This window comes from Polypterus senegalus, chromosome 3, assembly GCF_016835505.1.
Source record: "Polypterus senegalus isolate Bchr_013 chromosome 3, ASM1683550v1, whole genome shotgun sequence".
NCBI lineage: Eukaryota > Metazoa > Chordata > Cladistia > Polypteriformes > Polypteridae > Polypterus > Polypterus senegalus.
In genome coordinates, this window is record NC_053156.1 from 172,563,622 (window position 1) to 172,583,039 (window position 19,418).

Consider the following 19,418-nt stretch of genomic DNA (forward strand, 5'->3'; position numbering starts at 1 on the left):
GCAGTGGGTGTCAATACAATACACAGAACAGAACAAATCCTCAATACAGAATAAAAATAAAAATTTTAGAAGCACGGTTTAACAGTAGATGATATGACATAATTAGGTTTGGATATTTTTAGAGTCCTGGAGACCTCATCCATCTAGCTGCCTCCCCATTTGGCCATGCCACGGCTGAAACGTTGCTCCGATGAAAGGACCACTCTTTCCCATGATTCCTGTGATCCTCCATCAGGGATGACTTTACCATAGGCAGGCAAACAACTTGGCAGGTGGGCGTGGCACCAATGCCACATTTGGGTACCGAGAAAAGAAACAGAATAGGTGAGGGTTAGTATTCAAATATAATTATCATGTTACTTATGTTTTAGTGCTAATGACTAACAACAGAGATGCAGTATGTACAGTTAATCAGCAGCTCTAGTCAGGATATGCTAAACTGAAGTAGTGAGTCTTCAGCCGGGATTTAAAGGCTGAGACTGAAGGGGCATCTCTTATGGAAGCAGGAAGACCATTCCACAGTTTAGGGGCCCTGTAACTAAAAGCTCGACCTCCCACTGTTATTTTATTAATCCTTGGAATCCTAAGCAGACCGGCATCTTGAGATCTTAATGTGTGCTCAGGTTTGTAAGTCATGATAAGTTCAGACAAGTAAGCCATTTAATGCTTTATATGTTAAAAGGAGGATTTTGAAATCTGCCCTAAACTTAACTGGGAGCCAGTGTAAAGATTTAAGAACTGGAGTTATGTGTTCATATTTTCTTGTTCTTGTAATAATTCTTGCAGCGCATTTTGGATTAACTGGAGGCTGTATAGAGAACAGTTTGAACAGCCAGTGAACACCGCATTGCAGTAGTCAATCCTACTAGAGATAAATGCATGAATTAATTTCTCACAATCCTGTTTATTTAGAAAGCGCCTTAATTTCCTAACATTTTTAAGATGGAAAAACATGTTTTGGACGACTTTGTAATATGTGCTTTAAATGACATGCTAGAGTCAAAGATAACTCCTAGATTCAGTAAAATTAATTGGGATTCCAACTGAGTTAAATGACGACAAAATATTGCTGTGATCAGCGTCATTCCCTCCAACAATTAACATCTCTGTTTTATCTGTATTTAAAGACAAGTAGTTCTCATTCATCCATTCCTTTAATTCACTAACACAACTAATTAAAGACAACATCGGAGAAACTTCATTTGATTTAAATGAAAGGTATAACTGGGTGTCATCTGCATACGAGTGAAAATTAACATTATGTTTCCTAATGAGAGATCCCAGTGGAAGCATGTAAAGTGAAAACAGTAAAGGTCCCAGTACTGAGCCCTGGGACACCATATTGAACTTCTGTGTATAATGATGGAGTACTGTCTGCACATTTCTGTACATACTGGAATCGATTTGATAAATAAGAACTGAACCAAGCGAGCACGGGGCCTGTAAGCCCAACATCGTTTTCTAGCCTGTGCAGTAAAATAGAATGGTCAATGGTGTCAAATGCTGCACTTAAGTCCAACAACATAATTACAGTGGAATTTCCTTCATCAGAGGATATCAGAATGTCATTTACAACCCGTGTTAGTGTCGTTTCTGTACTATGACCAGTGCGAAAGCCAGACTGGAATTTCTCAAATAAATTGTAATGCGTAAGGTGTGACTGAAGCTGACTGGCGACTACTTTCTCTAGTATTTTAGAGAGAAATGGTAAATTTGAAATAGGCCTATAGTTATTTAGTATGTGTGGGTCTAGGTCTGACTTTTTAAGTAAAGGTTTAATGACTGACACTTTTAGTGCATCAGGTACGTGCCATGCAGTAATGAACTATTGATAATGGTTAGAATAGGCTGCAAGAACATCCATTGCACTTTTTACTAGTTTTGTTGGCACTGGATCTAGGGAACAAGTAGTGGGCTTCATTTTAGAAATTAAAGACTTCCTGCTCAGATACAGGATAAAAATAATTAAAGTGCTGAATGCAATGTGCGACAGGGTCTGCTAAGCTAGTATTTGGTTTGTACTGTGATGCTGAGATCTGGGATCTTATATTTTTAATTTTCTCATTGAAGAAGTTCATAAAGTCTGTACTGCTAATATCTGTTGGTATTTTGCACTGTTGATCTGAATTCCCATTTGTTAATTTAGCCACTGTTCTAAAAAGTACCCTAGGATTTTTATTATTGCTATCTATTAATGTAGAATAGTATTCTGAGCGAGCTTTAAATAGGGCTTTTTTTATATTTATTTACACTCTCTGTCCATGCAATTTGAAAGACATGTAGCTTTGTTGTTCTCCATCGGCGCTCCAGTTTTCGACACTCTAATTTAAGAGCTCGAGTATTTTCATTAAACCAGGGAGAGTTTCTATGTGCTTTGATCACTTTTGTTTTTAGGGGAGCCACTGTGTCCAGAGCATCTCTCAAGGTCACATTATAATGTGATATTAACTGATCTAAATGGTTTTCCACAATTACACTCAACTTACTCAAGGTATCTATAAATTTTGAAGCAGAATTACAATCTAGATGTCTTTGTTTTAATCTGTGAGTGTGTTGGCATGGGCAGGACTAAATCAAATGTAATTAAGTAGTGATCGGAAATAACTAAATCTAATGTGTGGTTATGATTAGGAGTTGGACATTTGACAATCTGACAAAATCCTACTGAATTTAACAAATAAGTAAAACATTTGCTAAAAGTGTCAGTTTCCACATCAATGTGTACATTAAAATCCCCCATCAGAACTACGTGATCATAATTTATAGCCAAATCAGACAGAAGGTTGCTAAATTCAGTCATGAACAATGAATATGGCCCTGGTGGTCTGTAGACTAGCACTATAACGTAATGAAAAGATCCAATTACCATTCTCCTCAGCATTAAGGAATGCTAGTGATGCAATTAATTTAAGTAAATGATCAAGAAAGTCAGATTAAAGAAATTGGTTTTTAGACATCTTTTGAAGTGTTCAACTGCACTGATCCGGCATACATGTACTGTATATCTAGTGGTAAAATATTACAGATGTTTGGTACATACAAACAGAACCCCAGCTCTCCTGTTCTTTTTTGGTTCGCTCTCTGTATGCTGAGCATGGAAGTATTAAGAGAATAACAATTGGGGAAACAAGCACTCCAAAAAAAAAATTGTTTAAAGCCTCATATTGATTTTAAACTTAATCTAACAAAACACGGATAGCCAGTGCAATGATGCTCAGATCAGTGAGATATGCTCAGATTTTCTCTTTTTTAGTTAAACTTCTTGCTGCTGCTCAATCAGGTTCAAACACATTCTTTGTTAGCAAATTAGAATTGGTGAATGGAAATGGCAGATTTTGAAGGATCCACAATATTTGATATTAGAGCTTGTGAACTTGCTTTTTAAAAGCCATTCCCTATTCAAATCAAGATTCCATCTAAGGAATAGTTAGCTGCTGGCTCTCTATTATGTTAAATGTACCACTCATTTTCTTTCCAGATCTAACATAAATTAAAGAGCAACAGCAAACCCTGCCCTAAACTCTTTGGAGTTGGCAAAGGACGTTCCTTTCTTTTATGCTACAATGTAACTTATAAAGTTCCTGACATGTTCAAATACTCCCCCAAAACGTGCAGCCATCCTCATTAACCCTCTCCATTTTTCTGTTCCCTGCTCAGCTCTTCTCTATCATGTGGCATCTTATTCTTCACCCTTAAGTAAAAATGTACAACCTACACCAATGATAGTGCACAAAATTATTTTTTGAAGATACTATGCAAGTGTCCCAAAACATCATAAAAATAACCCATGATATTTGCCTTCCTATACATATTTAGTTTTTTATACTGTACATATTACATTGATGACCACAGAGTGTCACGAAAAGCATTTGCCCTTTTCTGGATTTCTTCTGTTACTGCAAATTTTTTGACAAATCATTTCCAAATCATCAACCAAAATCTAATATTAAGTTAAGGGCACCTGAATGAACAAATGACATATACTAATTCATTTCATTTACCTAATGAACAAAGCTACATAAAAAGAATTTACACTGAGTGCAGAAGTTAAATCAACCCAAACAATTGGTTATCTAAATGAACACAGCCAGCGCTGTTCAATATAAACCTCACAGATTTCGACTCTTATCAGCAGAATAAAGCTACCAACAAAAACATTGATTAGGTGCAAAATTCCACAATCAGAGGCCATTTCTGAAGACATCATAAAGCAGTTGCCATGTTAATGGCTGCTGTTCCCAACAGCAGAATAGAATATTTTATCCACGTATCAAGACATCCACTTTCTGAGGTGTTGACTCAGTTCAGGGTCAGGCAGATGCCTATTCCAGCCCTGAGCACAATGGCGCCAGACACACTCATGCAGGGCTAATTCAGAGCCACCAATCAAAAGCACAAACAAAATCTCCATCCAGACATTAGATGAACTCAGCCCTCTGGAGTAGTGGGGAAGAACTCCAAACTCTGCACAAATCAAAGAATAAACTGAAACTCAAATCAAATAAAACCACATCTTTTTTAAAAAAAGGCACATGAACACTATTCTCTACTGTATATATGAAGCACTAGTGATCACTTTATACCTTTTCTCCTTAACCTTTTTATATTAAAAAATAGCAAAATACCCGCACTTCGCAGCAGAGAAGTAGTGTGTTAAACAAGTAATGAAAAAGTAAAAGGAAACATTGTAATAATAACATAAAATGATTGACATTGTCATGAGTGTTGCTGTCATATATACACACACATAAACATATATATATATACACATATACACACATATATACAGTATATTCATATACATCCACATATATATACATATATATGTGCACAAAACCACGCTTTTATTAAGGCTTCCGTCGGGTAGTTTTTTGAAATGAAATTTTCCTCCAATCAGTCATAACAACGCGCTTTCTTCCGACTCTTACATTTTTGTAGCTCTGATGTGTGCATCAATGTGATCGGTGTACCAGGAAAACAGGCATTGACAGAAGTTCCCCTTTGCTTGGAATGCAAAGTGTGATTAAATGCATTATTTTTAATCGTTATGGAGCACATGCATCGAAGCTTCTCAGCTGTGCTTGTGCTAAGAAAAGGAAACATTTTAAAAATAACGTAACATGATTGTCAATGTAACCTTTTGTAAGTAGTGCCTGGAGGATTCAGTGTGTAGAAACTCTAGAGACAGCGTGTGTATTAACTTGTGGATTTTTCTGTGAGTATTTGGTGGCAGTGTGACGGTTGTTTCGAAGACGGCGTTAGCCGCGGAGCTCAGCTCAGAGCGAAATGAGGTGAATGGGAGGGGAGATGATGACGTGACTCCCCAACCCACCTTAACTGTCAATCCCCCACAAACACAGTCTCTCGAAATTTGCATAAGCACACCCCTTCACCTACAATTTTAACTTAGTTACAAAGTGATCAAAACTCTTGTTTATATCCTGCGTCCTCTCATTAAACTTGTATCCCTCATTACCTGTGGGCATGTGAAACGCCAGCGGTAGCCGGTCTATGAACTTAATTTAAAGTTTAGGTTTACACCGTGCTTTCCGAAGTAGCAGTACTCATGAATATGGTAGTATATGTCACTCGCTCGGTTCTTATTGTCTTGCTGCCTTCTCAATTATACAAACCGTATTCCAAAAAAGTTGGGACACTATACAAATCGTGAATAAAAACTGAATGCAATGATGTGGAGGTGCCAACTTCTAATATTTTATTCAGAATAGAGCATAAATCACGGAACAAAAGTTTAAACTGAGAAAATGTATGATTTTAAGGGAAAAATATGTTGATTCAGAATTTCATGGTGTCAACAAATCCCAAAAAAGTTGGGACAAGGCCATTTTCACCACAGTGTGGCATCTCCCCTTCTTCTCACAACACTCAACAGACGTCTGGGGACCAAGGAGACCAGTTTCTCAAGTTTAGAAATAGGAATGCTCTCCCATTCTTGTCTAATACAGGCCTCTAACTGTTCAATCGTCTTGGGCCTTCTTTGTCGCACCTTCCTCTTTATGATGCGCCAAATGTTCTCTATTGGTGAAAGATCTGGACTGCAGACTGGCCATTTCAGTACCCGGATCCTTCTCCTACGCAGCCATGATGTTGTGATTGATGCAGAATGTGGTCGGGCATTATCTTGTTGAAAAATGCAGGGTCTTCCCTGAAAGAGATGACGTCTGGATGGGAGCATATGTTGTTCTAGAACCTGAATATATTTTTCTGCATTGATGGTGCCTTTCCAGACATGCAAGCTGCCAATGCCACACGCACTCATGCAACCCCATACCATCAGAGATGCAGGCTTCTGAACTGAGCGTTGATAACAACTTGGGTTGTCCTTGTCCTCTTTGGTCCGGATGACATAGCGTCCCAGATTTCCAAAAAGAACTTCGAATCGTGACTCGTCTGACCACAGAACAGTCTTCCATTTTGCCACACTCCATTTTAAATGATCCCTGCCCCAGTGACAACACCTGAGCTTGTGGATCTTGCTTAGAAATGGCTTCTTCTTTGCACTGTAGAGTTTCAGCTGGCAACGGCGGATGGCACGGTGGATTGTGTTCACTGACAATGGTTTCTGGAAGTATTCCTGAGTCCATTCTGTGATTTCCTTTACAGTAGCATTCCTGTTTGTGGTGCAGTGTCGTTTAAGGGCCGGAGATCACGGGCATCCAGTATGGTTTTACAGCCTTGACCCTTCCGAGACAGAGATTGTTCCAGATTCTCTGAATCTTCGGATGATGTTATGCACAGTTGATGATGACAGATGCAAAGTCTTTGCAATTTTTTGCTGGGTAACACCTTTCTGATATTGCTCCACTATCTTTCTGCGCAACATTGTGGGAATTGGTGATCCTCTACCCATCTTGGCTTCTGAGAGACACTGCCACTCTGAGAAGCTCTTTTGATACCCAATCATGTTGCCAATTGACCTAATTAGTGTTTATTGGTCTTCCAGCTCTTCGTTATGCTCAAATTTAATTTTTCCAGCCTCTTATTGCTACTTGTCCCAACTTTTTTGGGATTTGTTGACACTGTGAAATTTTGAATCAACATATTTTTCCTTTAAAATGATACATTTACTCAGATTTAACGTTTGATCTGTCATCTACGTTCTATTACAAATAAAATCTTGACATTTGCCATCTCCACATCATTGCATTCAGTTTTTATTCACAATTTGTTTAGTGTCCAAATTTTTTTGGAATCTGGTTTGTATAATGCATGTTTTCTTCAGCACTTTTTGGAGCTCTTCCTGGTTTCTATGTACTGCGTTGACAGTCAGTTCACGTGATTACGTGGGAGGTGTGATGATGTCACACGAAACTCCGCCCCCACGCCCATCGAGCTCAACTCCATTACAGTAAATGGAGAAAAATACCTTCCAGTTATTACCGTTACGCGTAGAATTTCAAAATGAAACCTGCCCAACTTTTGTAAGTAAGCTGTAAGGAATGAGCCTGCCAAATTTCAGCCTTCTACCTACACGGGAAGTTGGAGAATTAGTGATGAGTCAGTGAGTGAGTGAGTGAGTGAGGGCTTTGCCTTTTATTAGTATAGATACTTAAATTTTATGTTATATAGTGTAAGCTTTATTTTTTGTAGTAGTGTGAAAATAAAGAATCCATGATACTCACTTTTTTATCCAGTCTTTTTGCAAAGAGCTTAACCAATGACAACCTGTAAATCTAAAGCAGCAGAAAACTGCAGTTATCAGTGAAAATCTGTAGACTACTTTCAATACAGAAACAAACAGACAGACTTTGTACATCACACAATAAATGAAAAAACATCAGTTTTTAAGACTTTTGTTTAACTGCTTGAAAAACGTCAATTAGGTTCATAGAGTTTTGTTTATTGAGAGGAATTCTGTAATAAACAGATAAGGCAAATAAAGCTCAGAGCTGTTTATTGAAACACTAGTAGGAAACCACACTTGTGTACCGTTATGTGCTGAATATGAAAGGACAGACTAATTAACACAATTTTCATCTTTATTCAAGTATTTCACAGCAGTTTTGAAAATTACAGTAAATGTTCAAAGTTCAAAATAACTTATACTAAGTCAAATATGTTAAATACAATTTGGAATAATCCTTTCCAAACAGAAAAGAACATTAAAATTGAAAAGCTACAACCAAAAACAAACAAAAAAAAAAATAATCCCTCAAAACCCGAATAAACATCAATAAAGTCTTTCTACATCTACAATTGAAAAAAATAAAAAAGTGGAGAACTCTCCCAATATCTTCAAAAGCATTTTGATTATGAATTTTGACTTGTTACTAAAAAAAACAAAACAATATTTTAGTAGAAAACATGAAGATGAAAAGCAAGTCTTCTAAAAGTAAGGACTAGTATCTTGGGAGTAAAAGACTTTCTTTCTAGTTCAATAATGTGCAGTTTAAATTCATGAAGAGGCCTTCCCACCCTCAGCCACTTTTGTAAATTACCTCAGCACTTGCAGTGTCATGACTATCCATTAAAAGGGGAAAATAAGAGCCAGTAGCAAATTGTCGAGATATTTAATGTGCTAAGGAGGAGTGTGGTAGTGCCACTATTAGTTACACAGTTGTTACAAAAGTGAAATGGCGAGGTGGTGGAGGTGGAGGTGCAGCTTTGAAACCACCCAATACAGTTCCTTTTCACTTCTGATGAAACCTACTGTATGCAGTCTGGCAAAATGTGATATTTGTATACAGCACCAAAGCGTAGGTTATGAACCAGGCTAAGCAGTGATCTTAAGTGTATTTATATTCTCTTGAACCGATGGTAAGGCCTCAAAAGCACCACACGTATCTGCTAAATGAAGACTACACATCTGAGGTTCATCATTGCAACATTTATTGGCCCTTAAATGGGTTTGAAGATTTAGACGTTTAAGCATGGCAGTTCAAAATTCTTCTTCTGTGGTTTATTTAAAAGAGCCTCTCTGTTTATAAAAAGGCCACCAATAAATAGATTGTTCTGCACTGTAGCCCCTTCCTCCCACCTTCTGTATGCAGTATGTCTAAAACTAAAAAGAAAGAAAGGTGTAGCTGGAAATGAGATTCCTACAAGTTCTGTTAACTTGTGGAAGTAATAAAATTAACGTTAAAATGACTGCAGCAAGAACCTGAGATGTGTAAAAACTATGTTCAGAAACTTGCTATAAAATTTTGCTACAATGTAATCAACAAAAAATAGCAACATTCCAAAAACTTTTTTAAAGGTACAAAATCTTTTTTCTGTTAGTTTGAGACATTAAAACTCACTTTTGAAATAATGGTAACATTAGGAAAAAAACATGTCAATTCTAAATATCAATATTTTTACAGTCTTATTTTATGCCACTTCAAATTTCACCTTAATAAAGTACTTTTGAGTAAGTGGCACAATAACATACAACACAGAATTTAGGTGTCTGCATTGTGTAATAGATGCAAAAAGTATCTCTTGTTCTTATATAATAAAGTCAAGAAAGAAAAAAAAAATATTTTTTCTTCTTTGCTTATAGCTGAAGATAAATAGTTACAATGGATCACTGGAGCTGTCAAAGAAATTGAGCCCAGGATAACCAGTTTGTCCTAGTACCTTAACTAAATAGTATGTAAACTTCAGAAAACATTAAAGAAATCGACACCATTGGTACTAGTAAACAGATGGGGGCCGAGTTTAAAAGCAAAAAAAGGCTAATTACATAAGGGAAAAAAAAAGCTGAGGTAGCACTGTATCATCTCTGCAGAAGTCAATTCATCATTCTTTAGAGAAAGATGTTGCATATCTGATTGGACCAAATGCTATAGTAAATTGAGATATACTGAAGCATAGGGGTGTCGACTACTTCTACAAAAACAACCAAAAAAAATCTAAAGCTCAAGTCTAACCACTGACAACACTGCCTAGGATTGCCATGTACTGTAAAACATCAGGAACACCAAGACATTGGCACATTTTCTTCTAACAAGTATATACTAGGACAAGAGGAGTTACTACACAAGAAAATAATGCAAACAACATGTTAAAAAGCTGATAATCTCTGTTCTTCTGCAGATTTGTTTCAGTTACGCTTGGGAGAAAATAAAACGAAAATCCACAATTAATGCTCATAGGCCAAGCAAGACAGTACAAAAATGTCCAGCTGGAAAAAAAAAAAAACACTGAACAAGAAAAACTATTTAGACACAAAGCGCACCACAGTGAGTGATATTACTATAAACATACTTCAGCCAAGAGATAACTCAACAGTTACATTTCATTTGTTTCTATTTATGATTTAATAAGGCACATGCTAGGCAGTGCAAACCACAGGAAAGAAATTCTATTTAAATATATTTAAACCTGTCATGCTAGCCTGCTGTGATGTGTGGTGCACAAAACAAAAATTCATACGGATGTAGCATGTATGCTCTGTTTGTTTCTCCTCATTGCAGTGAATGGAAAAAAAATCAAAAAGCATACAAGAAATAATGCAACTCCCTGCAGAAAGCTACCATTACACCTTCTGATAACAAAAGCATTTCTCCCCCTTGTTCAGAATCTACTGCTAAACCTGTTTTGGGCTTATTCAGTTCACATTTGGCTTCATGTTTTGACAAAATTTCTCAAAAGACAGCAATGTCAAAACTACCACACAAAACTTCCACACAAAAAGTAATAAAATTTTGTGTGTTTTAATGCACATTACATACACCTGCAAGCAGCTCTAGGATGTGACAAACATCTTGTATTTACTAGCCCAGAGCTAAAAGTGCTATTCAAAAACTCAAAAATATTTCCATTTCATATGATCCACAATACGACAAGGATCTAAAACCAAACTGGTAAAAGAGACACCTTATTATGGTTGCTGAAAATTCCTACTTTTGAAAAACTGACATACTTTGCTCTCCTGAGGGAGTTATTACACATATAAATAAATGACATGCGGATAAAAAGCTATCGTACAACTCCAAAGCACCCATGAGTTTTAGTTGATGTCTTGTTTTAAGGATTCATTTATACAAGCATCTGGGAAAGTGGGAAGCTTTGCAGGCTTTCCTCATTTGCCTTTTCTCATTCCTTCCGGTGGCAGCCAAATATAGTTGTTTTATTTGTATCATTGTAGATGAAACCAGGAGCAGCGGTGTAAAGTGAATAGCACCAGTATCAAACAGCATTGGCATGAGTGGACATGGACACCTTTTTAAAAGCATGTCTGTTTGGTTCTGTAGGCTGGTTGGTTCCAGGTACCTGAGACAATAGCACCAAATCACTATAAGAAAAAAATGAATAAAAAAAAGAAGGAAAAAAAAAAAAAAAGGTAAATAAAAACCTCTGTGTGTGTGGTGGTGGGGGCGTATCACAAAAGGGAGCGTTTTAAGTCTAAACAAGCTCCGCATTCAAAAAAATAAATGGCTCAGAAGAATGGTCTCCCTTCTTCAAAGAGTTTATGTCAGGATCAACCTGTTTTTTTCCTCAAAAATAATCACAGGAATGTCTCAAAAGTTTGAACTGTTCTTTCCATTTCCTGAAAAATAAACAAACAAATTCAGGTCAATGCATTCTCATGAAATACAATTCCAGTAATAAAGCTGGTACAATAGACTGTTATAATGAACTCAAAAAAATCATACTTATACATCCAATAAAAATGCACAGTACACAACATTATATATCTATATCTATTTATATATGCACATAAATACTGTATACAGATGTGTATATATTGTACTATGTAAGTAAACAAATAAATAAATAAAAGCAAATCCAGCATTCCAGGCAGAAGACACTGCAAGGGAACTCCACAGGTTTGAGTTAATGGAGATGCTTTTGTTGAAGGAAAGCTGGCCACATTACAATAGAACGCAGTTTGTTGCCAGCTTAATCCATGGAGAGAAGCTTGGCTAGAGTGCGTTACTCAGAGGTTCTGTTCAAGATAGAGAGAAAAGACTATTTTCATGTCTCTGTGGGCCTTCTTGGACAAAAGGGTTTGCATTACTGGACTCTGGTAGTTATCTCTGTGTGATCCGTCGAGACTTGCTCCAGAATTTATGTTGCCAAAGCTAGGAACAGGTGGATATTTGTTGTGTTCCTGGCACCTTAAGCAATATGAGGTTGTATCACTACCAGTGAAAGGGTTGGGGGTTAGGATGTATGGGCAGTGGTTTCATAAACTTGCACCTGGACTATGTTAGTAAGTAAACTGAATGTTTTACCCTAAAAGACGGTGCCTGCTGAAGAAGGGGGGTGCTTGTCACAGATAAAGTTGGTCCAGAGGCTGGTTTGGAAACTGAACCCGATGTGACTAGTAAGGAGGGCGAGGGCATTGCCTCAGTTATTTGGAAGAGATTTTCCAGGGCTCTTCAGACTGGCCTGTTGTGCCTGATGGCACTGTTCCTTGAACCTCTTCTATTAATGATTAAGGGTTAGGGAATTATGGTACATTAACATTAGAATCCCTGAAGCCTACAAAAAAACTTGTAATCCTGGCCCCACCTTAAATCTCTTCGTACCTCTCCATCAGCATCTTTTGTTTTGTAAATGTGTTGATCAGCACAAGCAGCCTGCAATCCCATCTCCCACCCAAAACCAAACCCAACGGACTTCAATTCGGGCAAAAAGGTCTCCCAGCTCAAGCCAAGGCTCCTTATCTGCGTGTGAGGTTCCTGGAGTTGTATAGGGTAAATAATACAGTATAACGCTATTTGGAACACATGCATTTTATATGTGTTCCGTATCTACGGAGATCTGGGTAAGTGTAGGATGAAAGGAAATGCGAGACAAGAAATGCTGAACACATACCTAATGCAGAAACATTTTCCATTTTATTAGAGAATAAAACTGAATAATAAAAAAAATAAAATAAAATAATAGCAGCTCATTACTCAAAACGTGGAGCACTGGGACTCAAACCAGCAACCTTTCGACTATAAAGCACCAGTTTTTACCTGTGCACCTTCCAAGAATACGTATTAATCATCACACATCAATTAATCATCATACATCAACATCATCTCCCGGTCAGCATATTTCCACTTGCGAAACATTGATCGCATTCCCCCCTCCCTTACTACCCACTACTGCTATCCTTGTTCATAGCCTTGTCACTTCTCGTCTGGATTATTGCAATTCCCTTTTCTTTGGTCTTTATCGAAAATCTCTTTATAAGCTTCAACTGGTCCAGAATTCAGCTGCCCACATCATTACTAGAACCCCCTCTATTCACCATATCACTCCCGTTTTGCTTCATTGGATAGCAGGCTGTTTGAGCTCATCGACATATTTGGAAAACAAAAGACGCTGATGGAGAGGTGTGAAGGAATTTAAGGTGGCCCGGGATTACAGGTTTTTTCATAGGCTTCAGGGATTCTAGTGATAAGTGATGCACAGCCAGAACTCTTCCAGTTTCAAAAAGAGAACATTGGCTTGGAACTTGTATTGAAATAGACTCACTTGGTTGATGATGAGTTCTACAGATGGCAAGACACACTCAGTTTAAAAATTTCAGTTTTTAATTTAAAGGAGTTTCTTATACTGGGCGATATCTAATCGAGTTGCTGCAGGCTTTATAGAGCAGTTAGTCATTCCTTATTCACAGAGAGAAACGTGTTTCAAATCACTTACTCACATGTATTGGGTGGTCATCATGGCACAGAAAATAAGAGACAGCAAATTGAAATGATTCTATTGGGCAGATATGGGTAAGAATGTTCAGCAGTTTTGTAAGTCAGGCCCTGACTGTTAGTCTCCACATATACACTTTCACATACTCGCCTCAAACTATTTCCAACGAGACAGTGAGAGAGAGAGAGAGAGAGAGAGAGACATGGAGGACAAGGATTAGATGTCAGAGATGGAGTGCTGGCCATGGCATAGTTCAAGTAGAAAAACAACTCAAGAGATATCTGTCGAGTTGAATGATGAACCAAGTTGAAGCTAGCTGACACTAAAGGGGATTCTGGCCAGAAGTGACCTCAAGAAAGGGATTAACACACACTTTAGGCAAAATGAGGTAAGAGTGAGGAGGAGAAAAGGACAAACACTCAGTTGATGAAAAGCAGAAAAACCAGGTCTGAAGGGAAACACAGCAAAATGAGAGGAGAGAAGAGGAATGTGTCTGTGTAGCACTGTAGCAGGCAAGTCATCTCACAACTGTATTAAGGATCCCACGGTGGAGGACTGGTTGGTGCTGGTCCTTAACTGACTCAGAGTGCTGGGTTGAGATCCTGATCCAATTGTTGTCTGTGCACAGTTGTGAAAATATAGCTATTGACTAATCACACAAGCTTGACAGACTAAATGACCTTTTCTCGTTTGTCAAAATTCTAATATTATTAAGTGTTCATCAGTTATTTAAGCACTTTTCTGATTGAGGAAAGCTGGTCATGTATGCCCTTTAAATCACAATACACACAGATACTGTACATACACAAAACAAGTGCATGTATAAAAATATAAACAGTACGGTATTTTTATGTTAAATCACACAAGTTGTTTTGTATTTATTTTAATTTAATTAATACAAGATACCCAAAACATCCTGGAACAGCCTGGAAATCTGCTTACCCATAGTAACTTTATACATGTGTGACTGTACAGCATAAACGATCAACTTCAAAAACATCAAAGAGCGCACAATTGCATCAAAAAGAAAATGCAGAAGTGCAAATATATGATCTCAAAATATATACAAACAGCAATGAAGATAAAACTAACTGACCTATAAATACAGTAAAGATTTTAAAAATGCTAGTAAGCATTATGTGGAATTTGTAATAATATCAAGTGCTTTATAAAAAAATATACTCTTATGTTTACTAATTCCTTAAATCACTAAAGGAGGACTTTTATTATACAACTTGCCTGCTTGATATGACTTGCCCCACTGACCTTAAACTTGTTTAGTAAAACATTCTTCACAGCATATCCCTACTGTACTTTATATTTATTAATGATGTCCTCCTTAAATACAGCAGATCATATAAAAAGGAATTTTACTAAATTTACCTCAGTAAGATGTGTTTTATCATAATCCCTGCGGTGACGGTAAATGCACTGGCTTAGCAGCGAATACAGCCTTTCCAATTGATCAACAGTGAAGTTCTCTGTCTTGTTAACCACCAGCTGTAAAAGATTCTGCAACACAAGCAAAGAAAAATAAATTAAGAGCCAATTATGGCAAAATCTGATGCCTTCTGCTTGTTCTATGATGTCCAAGTAGCATTTCACAGATTAAGCTTGTTATTGCATTAAAACTCCACGCAAGACACAGATCTTGGAATAATACCAATTAAAAGAAGAATTTTATTTATTTAATGTTTTATTCTGTTCATTTTTGTGCCTGTATTACTCTACAAAATTAAATGTACTGTACTTGTGTTTGAACTTCATATTATTTCCTCTAAACTATTAAGTTTCACTAACTGATCAAACAGTATTATTTTTAAAACTTTTAAAATAAACTTTATATTTTTTGTATTACAACAATACTTCAAAATCTGGAAATATAATATAATGTCAAAGAATTTGATCAATGGGGTCTACAGCTAGTATAAACCGCCAAACATAGCATGAACATAAAAGAAATATTAACTAAGATGTTACTTTTTGTACTGTGCTGCACTGTTCTCATGATTATTCAGTTTGAAAAACCAATCATACAGTATTATTTTTATACCCTTTAAAATGGTATACATTTTATTATAACAATGCTTCCAAAAACTGGAAAGCACCCTGTTAATATACAGCTTGGTTAAGTAGATTAATCAGAGGAACTATGTAACTAAGTACTTTTCTGTATACAATATTTGCATTCATGTATGTAGGTACATATTTAATTTTACCAGAGGCTAATTAATATTAGTTCACTTGAGCTGCTTATGGTTGAACATGCTGCATACAGTACTTGGTGGTGTTGGTGTGAAAGAGACTGCAGCAGAAGTCAATATTACGGTTATATCCGGTAGTGTTATAAAGGTGATTTAAGTGGATTCATTCAAAGGTGAAAGTGCTAAAATCTTAAATTTCCATTGGAATCAAATCCTAAAATGAATACTACCTCAATATGCAATTGATTTTTATAAATGTCAAAAAAAAAGTTACTAATTACTTTGAATCACTTAAAAGCACCGTCCTGTTCTCTTCTTGTCACATTCTGAAAAACAGTTCAACTCAACTTTATTGTTAATTTGCCTTTTTTTGTTTTGTTTTTTTAACTTCAAAAAGCACTTAACAGATGATTGTTGATTGGTACTGAGAACTAAATGGCTATAGGCTGGAGGATAACAGTGTTGGCTTTTTGAAAAATGGAAGGCTATGCACTGATTTAAAAAAAAAAAAATAGTGTGAGCAGTTTATTTGCAGATTTATTGTGACATGTGACCAACACTTGATCCTCCAAAGTGACGGACAATTTTCAGTGTAATTTTTCCTCATTTCTAACTGTGTTCATTTAACTAAGGGAACCCCTTCTCTTTACTCTTCTAGTTATACTTGTTTTCTGAAGGGTAAGGGGGATCCCCACCACTTTAAATGTTTTCTGTGGGTCATCAATGAACTTAAAATGGTAAAACTGGGTATTAAGGTCACAAAGGTTGAGAAACACTGCTTTATGATAAACAGTAAGAGAATAAAATTGTTATCCCAAAGTGATTGAGGGAAGAAAAAAAAACAAATACAGCAGTTCCTGGGTGGAAATGTAATTCTGTTTTACCATATTGTTTTATATATTTGTGTTTTGTACAATATTTTTTTTTTACATCCATTGTTACATTTGTGATTGTGTCATGCATTGTATTTTTTGTTATATTTACCTTCTTGTGTATGGATGTAACTGTGACAGTGTGGGTCCTGCTGCATGCTCCCTCTTCCAGTTTTGGGAGCCTCTTAAACCTGCCACCATCAATAACGTAACCGAATGAGCTGACAGATGGGGACAAACCCACACACTAACAATGGCAAAAGTGCTTTTATTAAACAATAAAATCAAAACAGTGTTCAAAAATCAAAAACAGTTTGTATCCAAAAGAAAGTGCAGTGCTCCATTATTCCACAAATAAATAATCCATAAAAACAATGAAAATCCCGAGTGTCTAAAACCAGGCTAAAATGAGACTAAAAACCAGCAACAGTCATTGGGACAAATGAGCTGAGCACAACTCCTTCCATGTCTCCCAAGCTCACCCATTGCTCGCTCAAATGGCAGAGACTTCAGCAGCCGCAATCCTCTCACTCCCAACCCCCATCTTGGCTGCCTCCGTCAGCATCTACCAGATCGCTTGGGGTCGGTTGTCCTCTTGTTATCCTTCAGGCCCACAAAGTCCTCCCTTAGATCCCTGTAGAGGAGGCCACCTCAATCACACCCACACCTCAGCACAATCAGTAGGTATGATCAGTCCCTAGAGTGCAGATCCCTTATTCAGTTGTGAGACCTGTAATCACACTGCCTTCTCTCTCTCTCTCGTCGGCTGACTCATCCTGTTTTACTGCCCTCATGTCGCACTCTCGCTTTGCAAGCCTCACTTTTTCTCTTTTTTTTTTCTCACTTTCTGTGCCGGCCCATACTTATACAGCTCTGTGGGCACAGAGCCTCAATGACGCACTGAAGGAAGCCAGAGAAGCAACTGAGAATGATAGCATTTTCACGTGCAGGTGCGTCTTGCCCCGATTACCTCATCAACTTCCCACAGCTGCGCGAGCACGTCCATAGAGACCGACATGGCCAAACGGATTATTTATTAAAAACTGGCCATTCGTTCGGAGTCACAGACCAGCTATATCACTATCAACACCAAGCAGAAGTCTCAGCATCTGTACTGCCTGGCAATAAAGTTCAAATTCATTTAGTTTTTTGCAGGATACATTTTAACTAGTGTATCATTCTCAAGACACTTTTGATATTATCTTACTGAAAAACTCTAGTAAGATTGTTATTTAAGATACTGTTATGCTTGCAGGTTTGGCACAAAGTTCCATGAAACATTAAAAGTCAATTAATTTTTACAACTCAAAATTATATATCAAGCACATCTGTCTCGACTAAAACTCTCCAAAATGTTTCCAGGGCATGATCCAACCTGCGAACGTTGCAACCAAGCCCCAGCCTCACTAGGTCACATGTTCTGGGCCTGCACCAAATTAACATTATTCTGGACAAAATTTTTTAATTACCTCTCAGACAGCCTTGGACTCACAATCCCTCCTAACCCATTAACAGCTGTGTTTGGGGTTCTTCCAGAGGGGCTTAAAGTGGAGAAGGACAAACAAATTGTGATTGCATTCACTACACTGTTGGCAGGCAGACTTATTCTGATAAACTGGAAGAACCCAAACTCTCCTCTTTTAAGTCAGTGGGAAACTGATGTGTTATATTATTTGAAATTGGAAAAAATTAAATACTCAGTTAGAGGATTCATACAGACTTTTTTCAAAATATGGCAGGATCTAATCAGGAACATTTTAAAATAAGGTCATGAAGCACAGAGAATTTATTAATTTAGGTATGTTTACAAGCCTTAAATTTCACGCCGTTTGGCTTGCTCTCTCTGTCTCAGGGGTGGGGATCGATATATTCTTAACTCAATTTTTGTTTTTGTAAAAACTTGATTGCTTTGTATGGATTGTAATAAAATTAATTAAAAGGAAAAAAAAAAGTCAATTAATTTTTTATTCTTTACCATTGTTCATTTGAATTAATTGACTGCATGTTTCATAAACACACACACACAACCCCAACAACAATTGGTACCTGCCTGCTGTGCTTTAATTCCTTTGACTTACCTTACAAGGCCATGACTATAAGCAGTAAGTTATGTCTACAAGTGTACAAAAACAGAATATACACCAGTAATTATATATAGAAAAAGTAAAAAGTGGTAATATGCAGTATGTACCTGTAAGTGGGTCATGTAAACTGAGGCACATATGATTTTAATGTAATTTGGAAGTTTACTTCATAAGAGTGAGTACATTTCAGTGCTTCCTTGGTTTCACTTTACAACTGCCTCCAGTCTATTCAATTCACTGCAATACTGAAATGAAAATCTAACAAAAACTCAAAATTGTCTCATTATGAGTAAGCGTGGGTGCATGAGTGTGTCCTGTACAGGTTCCTTCCTACCTTCTACTCAATGCTATCCTGGTCTCCTTGGTTGGGGAGTGTGCATTGATAGCACAATGCCACACCCACCACACGACAAACCACCTGGATTGGTCTCCTAGAACCATGACAAATGAAAACCAGATACAAGCGGATGGACTGAACTCTTTTTAAACTTTACGTATACCCAGTTTAATTTTTAGGATTACTGCAGATAATCCATATTATATCAAATGTGTCTAATTGGAAAGGATGTACTTAAAAGGGCATCTCAGTGTTTCTTAATTTCAGTATTCTTAGAGGTTTCTGGAGTTTCCTGGTTACTGTGTCCGCCATGACAGTTTCCTCAGTTTGG

General features: G+C 37.1%; 1 protein-coding gene across 1 annotated transcript in view; it reads right to left on the bottom strand.

The window, feature by feature from the left end:
* Positions 1 to 7,898: 7,898 nt before the first annotated feature.
* The window catches only part of atad2b (ATPase family AAA domain containing 2B), a 222,741-nt gene continuing 211,221 nt past the window's right edge, over positions 7,899 to 19,418 (bottom strand). The window contains exons 27-28 of the mRNA XM_039748204.1: positions 14,974 to 15,102; positions 7,899 to 11,494 (exon numbers count right to left, since the gene is read on the bottom strand). Of these exons, the coding sequence (XP_039604138.1) occupies positions 11,453 to 11,494; positions 14,974 to 15,102 (171 nt within the window). The 3' untranslated portion in view covers positions 7,899 to 11,452. The remainder of the gene's footprint in view (positions 11,495 to 14,973; positions 15,103 to 19,418) is intronic.